Source organism: Mandrillus leucophaeus, unplaced genomic scaffold, assembly GCF_000951045.1.
Source record: "Mandrillus leucophaeus isolate KB7577 unplaced genomic scaffold, Mleu.le_1.0 Scaffold8, whole genome shotgun sequence".
NCBI lineage: Eukaryota > Metazoa > Chordata > Mammalia > Primates > Cercopithecidae > Mandrillus > Mandrillus leucophaeus.
In genome coordinates this window covers 1,037,547-1,045,328 of record NW_012108696.1, presented here as the reverse complement: position 1 = coordinate 1,045,328, position 7,782 = coordinate 1,037,547, and the positions used below count along the sequence as shown (strand labels likewise).

Genomic DNA, 7,782 nt, shown 5'->3' with positions numbered 1-7,782 from the left:
AACCCCATCTCTACTAAAAATACAAAAATTAGCCGGACGTGGTGGCAGGCACCTGTAGTCCCAGCTACTCGGGAGGCTGAGGCAGGAGAATGGAGTGAACCTGAGAGACGGAGCTTGCAGTGAGCCGCGTTTGCGCCACTGCACTCTAGTCCGGGCGACAGAGCGAGACTCTATCCTGGAAAAAAAAAAAAAAAAAAAAATGACCTGGGCGTGGTGGCAGGTGCCTGCAATCCCAGCTACTCGGGAGGCTGAGGCAGAAGAATTGCTTGAACCTGGGAGGTAGAAGTTGCAGTGAGCCAAGATTGCGCCACTGCACTCCAGCCTGAGCAATAGAGGGAGACCCAGTCTCAAAAAAACAAAAATAGGCCAGGTGCGGTGGCTCACATCTGTAATCCCAGCACTTTGGGAGGCCAAGGCGGGCAGATCACGAGGTCGGGAGTTCGAGACCAGCCTGGCCAACATGGTGAAACCCTGTCCGCACTAAAAAATACAAAAATTAGCTGAGCGTGGTGGTGTGTGCCTGTAATCCCAGCTACTCAGGAGGCTGAGGCAGGAGAATCACTTGAACCCAGGAGGCGGAGGTTGTAGTGAGCTGAGATCTGAGATCACGCTGCTGCACTCCAGCCTGGGTGACAGAGTGAGACTCTGTCTCAAAAAATAAAAAACAAACAAACAAAAAAAACCAAAATAAAATAGGAACCTACCTTGCCGCCACAGGCCCCTCCCCATGGGTTTTCTCCCCAGGCTCGTGGCCACTGGCCATGCTCTGCATTTTAACACAGTCACTGGTTGTCTGTTTGCCCCACTAGAAAGTCAGCCCCGTCTTCTGTCTGTTTTGGTCACTACTCCTGTGAACGGTACCTGGTACACAGTAAGTGCTCAATAAGTGCTTATTGAACGAATGAATGGTGAACTTCTTTTTCTTTTTGAGACGGAGTTTCACTCCAGCCCAGGCTGGAGTGCAGTGGCGCGATCTTGGCTCTTAACCTCAGGTGGTCCACCCGCCTCAGCCTCCCCAAAGTCTTGGGGTTACAGGTGTGAGCCACCGCGCCCGTCTGTGAATGGTGAACTCCTATTCATACCTCAAGACCCAGTTAAAAGGGCCTCTGCCCCTTGTGTCCAGAAGAGCCAACTGCAGTGCCTTCACCTCTGGGACCTCAGCTTCCCCAACCCCCTCTGACCTCTGTGAGTCCTAAGACACCTTTTTCTGCCCCCAGCAGATAAAAGTATTAACAATGGGCATTCATTAAGTGCCCCCTGTATGCCAATTTCTGTGCGATGCTCTGAGAAGCTGAAATCCCCCCAGGGTAGGTCCTAGTGTGGCAGTTTTACAGCCAGGGAAACTGAGGCCCAGGGAGGAAGAGCCCCGTGGCATCTTATGGCGAGGGGCGGTGGAGCCTGGCAGACTATCCCCCCAGCCTCCACCTGGAGCTGCAGCCCTCCGCCCACCCTGCCCTCCCTCCTGGCTCAGGACAGCCCGGGGACCAAGTGGGAGGTGCCGCCTCAATTAATCACCTTGAGCTAATCCTCCCCCACCCAACCCCGACCCGGCTCAGGTCTGGCAGGGCCAGGCCACAGCAGACGCAGCGCCGGGCCCGCTGGGGCAGGTGCCCTGTGGAGATTGACAGAGGGGCTGCCGTGGGCGGTGAGTGCGGGGTGGGCACTGGTGGGCCTGCGTGGGAGGTGGTGGGGGCAGAGATCCCCCCCAGGGTGGAGGGCTTAGGGTGTGAGAAGGGATCCTGCCTTACTTGGGGGGGGCATCCTTGACCCCCCCCCGCCACACACACAGGCCGTGACAGCCACAGAGAGGGGAAGAGAAAACAGGGACGGTGACACACAGAGAAGGAAGAACAGACAGAGGCCCAGCAGGAGACCCCCACAAACCCGAGGAGGACAGCCCGGGGATGCAGAGCGCATGCCGGCCCCAGTGGAGGGAACAGATCTCCCCGGAGCCGGGAGGCAAGCCTGGGGCTCCCCTGCCCTGTCCCTGCCGGTAGCCCCACCGGCCGTCTCCCCGCCATCTGTCCCGCTGCCGTCTCGCCAGGTGGGAGCCATGTTCCTGAGCCCGGGCGAGGGGCCGGCGGCCGAGGGTGGGAGTCTGGGGCCGGGCGAGGAGGCCCCCAAGAAGAAGCACCGGAGGAACCGCACCACCTTCACCACCTACCAGCTGCACCAGCTGGAGCGGGCGTTCGAGGCCTCCCACTACCCGGATGTCTACAGCCGTGAGGAGCTGGCGGCCAAGGTGCACCTACCTGAGGTGCGCGTGCAGGTGAGGGCACCCCCCAAAACACACACCTTTCACAGCCTGTGGAGGGAGGCGAAGCAAGATCCTGACCCTCCCGGCGCATGAGCAGAAGAGAAGCTAGGAAGGCTTCCTGGAGGAGGGGGTGTGGGAGTTGAGGTTTTGACATTTGGGGCTGGGCGCGGTGGCTCAAGCCTGTAATCCCAGCACTTTGGGAGGCTGAGACGGGCGGATCACGAGGTCAGGAGATCGAGAGCATCCTGGCTAACACGGTGAAACCCCGTCTCTACTAAAAAAAAACAAAAAAACTAGCTGGGCAAGGTGGCGGATGCCTGTAGTCACAGCTACTCGGGAGGCTGAGGCAGGAGAATGGCGGGAACCCGGCAGGCGGAGCTTGCAGTGAGCTGAGATCCGGCCACTGCACTCCAGCCTGGGCAACAGAGCAAGACTCCATCTCAAAAAACAAAACAAAACAAAACAAAACAAAGACATTTGAGTAGGAGTGTGCCAGCTGGGAAGGAAAAGGGGCATTTTTCTAGGCATCCTGAACAGTGTGTGCAAAGGCGTGGAGGGGTTAAGTTGGAGGCGTTTCCCTTGAGCCAGGTGTGAAGTGGGTGAAGGAGGAGGCAGAGAATGGTGCCGGTAACGATGCCTTTGGAGGCCTTGAATGATAAGGGCCAAGGGAGACCAAGGAGGGCAGTGAGGAGTTGGAGGGGAGCCTGGGCTTAGGGAACGCTTCGGAGATCCTCATCTTCTTGGGACGAAACAGCAAAGCAGCAGGTGTGAGTTGGGTCAGCCGGGAGGCGGAACCCCCAGGGCTGGGGTGTGCAGAGGACCTCCAAGGAGTGGCGGGGAGCAGCTGAGCTCACAGCATCCCCCCGTTCCCTCTCACACCCTCCAGGTGTGGTTCCAGAACCGCCGGGCCAAGTGGCGCCGCCAGGAGCGGCTGGAGTCAGGTTCGGGTGCCGTGGCAGCCCCGAGACTTCCTGAGGCCCCGGCGCTGCCCTTCGCCCGCCCCCCGGCCATGTCGCTGCCCCTGGAGCCCTGGTTGGGCCCTGGACCGCCGGCTGTGCCAGGCCTCCCCCGCCTCCTGGGCCCGGGCCCGGGGCTGCAAGCGTCCTTCGGGCCTCATGCCTTTGCTCCCACCTTCGCAGACGGCTTCGCCCTGGAGGAGGCGTCCCTGCGGCTGCTGGCCAAGGAACACGCACAGGCTCTGGACAGGGCTTGGCCGCCAGCCTGAGCCTGCTGCCCTCCTGGGCCCCCTCCTCGGTTCAGCCTGAGAGCTGGAGACGTGCCCTGGTGACAGCCACCACGCCTTGGCCTAGGCTGAGGTCACGGAGCAACCGTGGTCAGGCCAGGCCACCACCACTGGGGAGCGGGACCAGAGACAGGCTGCTGGGTCCCCCGCCCCCATCCTGTCCCCCACCCCATCGCCACCTGTCCTGCTGGCAGCGGACCGGCCCCCAGTGTCAGGCAGGAGGTGACCCAAGTATTCCTAGGCCAGGGACGGGGGCCCTCCTCCCCTCCTGGGGCCTCAGTCTCCCGTCTGTTAATGGGGTGTGGGGGCCTCTGAGGTTCCCGGGCTATGAGGCTGTGAGTGGCGGGGCCGCTGACTCTGTAAGATGAGTGTACATCTTTCTGCCGCTCCCACTCCCCATCAGCAGAGCTGCCCGCTCTCCAGGCTCCCAGTCCCCCCGAAATGACAATAACGGCAGCTCCCGCGAGCCTGGTCTCCTTTCACAGTGCACCCACCACGTGAGCGCTCCCCTCTCCGTTGCGCCCTGGACCTCGGGTACAGCCGTCAGCCCATTCTACAGAGAGGGAAACTGGGGCTCAGGCAGGAAGCCAGGTCCCCAAGGTCGCACGGCTAGGAGTGGGTGAAGCTGCCTTTCAGACCCATCACCGGCCCCCCCATCCGAGGCACGGCAGCAGGTTCTGGAGGGAGGGTGGGACCTCGTGTAGAGGCGGGCTGGTGCTGGCTGTGTCGTCATCAGCCCCTGTTCCTCGCGTCCCCACAGACCCCAGGCCCCGTGCATGTCCTCCAGCCCTGCGGAGGCACGGCCGGCGTCTGCTCTGTCCAACCCAGTTGCATTGCCCAAGAGCTCTGAGCAAGGAGGCTGTCGCGGGGCTGAGAACCCGCTGTGACTGGCAAGCATGGCTGGCCCAGTGCAGCAGGAGGGGCCCTGAGCCATGGGATGGGACAGTCTTGGCCAGGGCCACCCCGAGACAGAAGTGCGGCACCAGGGCAGGAGCTGCAGTAGCTACCCTCATCTCCAGCCCGGGCTCCCCAGATCACTCCCAGATCACCGGGGCACCCCATCTCCAGGTGGCACCTCATACACCAGTCCTGTGGCCCAACGCCCAGCCAATGTCACTGTGCACCAGGCACTGGGGACACGGCAGTAAGCACAAGAAAGATTTTTTTTTTCTTTTTAACCTAAACCAGGCCAGGTGCGGTGGCTCATGCCTGTAATCCCAGTGCTTTGGGACGCTGAGGTGGGAGGATTGCTTGAGACCAGTCTGGGTGACATAGCAAGACTCAGTCTCCACAAACATTTTTAAAACGTGCCAGGTGTAGTGGTGCACACTTGTCATCCCAGGGACCCGAGAAGCTGAGGCAGGAGGATTGCTTGAGCCCAGAAGGTCGAGGCTGAGCTGTGATCACACCACTGCATTCCAGCCTGTGCAACAGAGCCAGACCCCGACTCAAAACAAATAAATAAAAAACAAACCTAAAGCATAAGACTTCAGTGATAAGCGATAGGGAGAAAACAACAACCAGGAAAGGCAGATGGGGAGTGTGGCAGGGGCTGCAATTGTAACAGGGAGTTCTGGAGGAGGGGAGGCTGGCGTGAAGGTGGAGACTGGGGTGGGAGGGAGGTGGTCTAGGGGAGGAGGGGGCTGGGCAGAGGCATAGGCCGTGCAAAGGCCCTGGGGCAGGGCCGCGCCTGGTGCATTGGCAGAATAGCAAGGAGGCCCGTGTGGCTGGAGTAGAGTGAGGAGGGGGAGGAGGGAGGTGACGGGGAGGCCAGGCAGGGCAGTGGCTGTTATAACTTTGATTTTTGCTCTGAGAACCTTGGGGAATAACAGGAGGGTGGGAGCAGGGCTGGCACCACCTGCTGTGAGTGCAAGAGAAGGCGTGCTCACACCCCCGCCTGCCCAGGGAGGCCACCGGGGACAGCAGGTGCGTGGTAATCCGCTCCACTCCAGAGTTCCCTAAGAGGATGAAGGTTAGGGTTTCCCTGGGACGGGAAGAATTAGCCTCGGGTCCTCACCCCGCCCATCCAGCTTGTGGACAGAGGAAGCCAGAGGGTGGGTGAGCCCAGCCCAAAGCCCCTAGGGTACCCACCTAGGAATGGGTGGGGCTGCTGTGGCAAGGGTGGGGATGAGGGCATGACCCTTGGGGGTTCTGCAGGATGTGGGGTCCATGAGGTGATCTACCCCCACCAAGAGGCCCCATTACTCCCTAACTAGGTGTCCTCCCCCCACCTCCTCCAATCTGGTGCGCTCCAGCCCTCAGGATCCCGCCCCATTGCTCCTCATCACAGCCAGGCAGGGCAGGAGTTAGGACTGCAGGGAGGCCAGTCCTCACTCTGGCTGTGGGTCAGGGTCAGGGTTCTGAAAGCAGACTCCAGAGGGTGGACTGGGGGCGGAGGTTGAGACCTGGGCTCCAGTGGAGTGGACAGAGGACTTGGGGGTGGAGAAGGAAGGCCCAAGCCCCTGGGCTCCAGGGATAGGCCATCGAGGACCACGCTGTGACTGTGGCAGGAAGGAAAGGGCAGTCCCTTCCCCCTGATTCTACTTGCTGTGCTGGTGAGGACATCAGCCAGGAGCCCTGGGGCTACCCTGCCCATGAGTGCGAGCCCCTGGGGGATCCAAGGACCCTGAGATGGAGAGGGCCTTGGGTCTGAATATGGAAGCACCTGGATCCAGCCACACCTGCAGCCACACCGTTACCCACCCCCCGGACATCTCTGTTCTTGAAGCTCATAAAGCCTCTTTTCTGATTCTGACGGCTTGAGTTAGGTTTGAGTCCCTTGCAACCAAGAGCGGCTTAGCTAGGACAACCCCCTCACCCAGCAGCTTGAGATTTGGGGCTCGGGCCTCGTGGGCGGTGTCAGGAACTCCAGGAGTTGGGAAGAGAAGCCCACCAAGGGTCCAGAGGCACAGGGGACCTGCAGACGGCCCGCCAGTGGCTGGCGTGGAGGCCGGGATCCCTGGGGTCCGAAGGGCCCACTTCCCGCCAGACCGACGCCAGACAATACCAAGGGGCACCAGGGTCTACCCAGAAAGGTCTTTATTGGTCTCCAGGGCCCTAGTCCAGCCCCACTGTGGGGTCACATGGAAACCCAGGCCTCTTGTCTCACAAAAGTCGGCGTCCTCTGGGAAACTGGCAAGTCCTCAGTGTGGGCGTGAGGGAGGCCGGGCCCACCAGGCTACGCGGCAAGCCCTCGGGGCAGGGGGCGGGGAGGCCGGGCCCACCACGCTACAACTTCTTGTTCTTGCTCAGCCGGTTGTGGCGCCAGATGTTCTGTTTCCGCAGCAGCCGCCAGTACTCCCGGGTCTCAGGATCCAGCTCCTCCAGGGTCTTTGGGGGGCCCAAGTTCATCTCGAACAGCCTGACGAGGGCGCAGGCAGGAATCAGAGCTACACGGCGACCCCCTGGGCCACCTGGTGTCCTGGGCACCTCGGGCAGAGGCGGCGACAGGGCCGGGTCCCAAGCCCACTGGTTAGCTGCATGATCTCGGGGTGGTCCTTCCTGGATCCTGGGCTGGGAGGGTCCCTGGCCGTGCAGCAATGCAGCCAACTGCACCCCAATGGCACAACATCTGAGGCTGGCACATGCCAAGCCCTCTCCTGCCTCCCAGTACTGTCCACACCAGGCCACCTGTCCCCACTTGCTCAGACTTCCTGACCCTCCCCAGGCTGCAGATCAGCTTGGGGCCACAGCAGAGCCCTTCCCGCAGCCCACAGGCCCTGTCCTCGCCTCCTCGCTCTCTCGCCCTCCTCACTCTGCTCCAGCCACACACGCCTCCCGGCTGTTCCTCCAGCACACTAGGTGCGGTCCTGCCCCGGGGCCTTTACACAGGCTGTGTCCATTGCCTGAAAAACCCCTTCCACCCACTCACGTCTTGGCTTCTGTGTCCCCCAAACCTCAGACCAGAGCAGCCAAATGTCCCTGCTCTGTCACTCATTCTCCTGCCCCCTTCCCGGAAGTGTCGCCACCACAGCTGCCTGACTTCCTGCTTCCCGTCTGCCTCCCCAGTTAGTTCTGCCAGTGGTGACTTGTGTCTATTTTGAGCCCTTCTGTATCCTGAAGCCTAGAGCAAGGGCCTGGCAGGCAGTCAGTGGTCAATAAGTATTTGCAGGCCGGGCGCGGTGGCTCACACCTGTAGTCCCAGCACTTTGGGAGGCCAGGGCGGGTGGATCGCGAGGTTAGGAGTTCGAGACTAGCCTGGAGAACATGGGGAAACCCCGTCTCTACTAAGAATACAAAAATTAGCTGGGTGTGGTGGCGGGCACCTGTAATCCCAGCTACT

General features: G+C 61.1%; 2 protein-coding genes across 3 annotated transcripts in view; one reads left to right on the top strand and one right to left on the bottom strand.

Annotated features, from left to right (window-relative positions):
• Window positions 1-1,592: 1,592 nt before the first annotated feature.
• RAX2 (retina and anterior neural fold homeobox 2) lies at window positions 1,593-4,979 on the top strand. 2 transcript variants are annotated; one of them, XM_011967344.1, is made up of 3 exons: window positions 1,593-1,645; window positions 2,045-2,269; window positions 3,144-4,979. In XM_011967344.1, the coding sequence occupies exons 2-3, from the start codon at window positions 2,054-2,056 to the stop codon at window positions 3,480-3,482; spliced, it is 555 nt and encodes a 184-aa protein (XP_011822734.1). In that variant the 5' UTR covers window positions 1,593-1,645; window positions 2,045-2,053; the 3' UTR covers window positions 3,483-4,979. The 2 variants fall into 2 exon arrangements, with proteins under 2 accessions (XP_011822734.1, XP_011822733.1); XM_011967343.1 differs by having other exon boundaries at window positions 1,790-2,269.
• A 1,539-nt stretch (window positions 4,980-6,518) lies between these two features.
• Window positions 6,519-7,782, bottom strand: part of MRPL54 (mitochondrial ribosomal protein L54) — a 4,984-nt gene continuing 3,720 nt past the window's right edge. The window contains exons 2-3 of the mRNA XM_011967457.1: window positions 6,683-6,904; window positions 6,519-6,632 (exon numbers count right to left, since the gene is read on the bottom strand). Of these exons, the coding sequence (XP_011822847.1) occupies window positions 6,729-6,904 (176 nt within the window). The 3' untranslated portion in view covers window positions 6,519-6,632; window positions 6,683-6,728. The remainder of the gene's footprint in view (window positions 6,633-6,682; window positions 6,905-7,782) is intronic.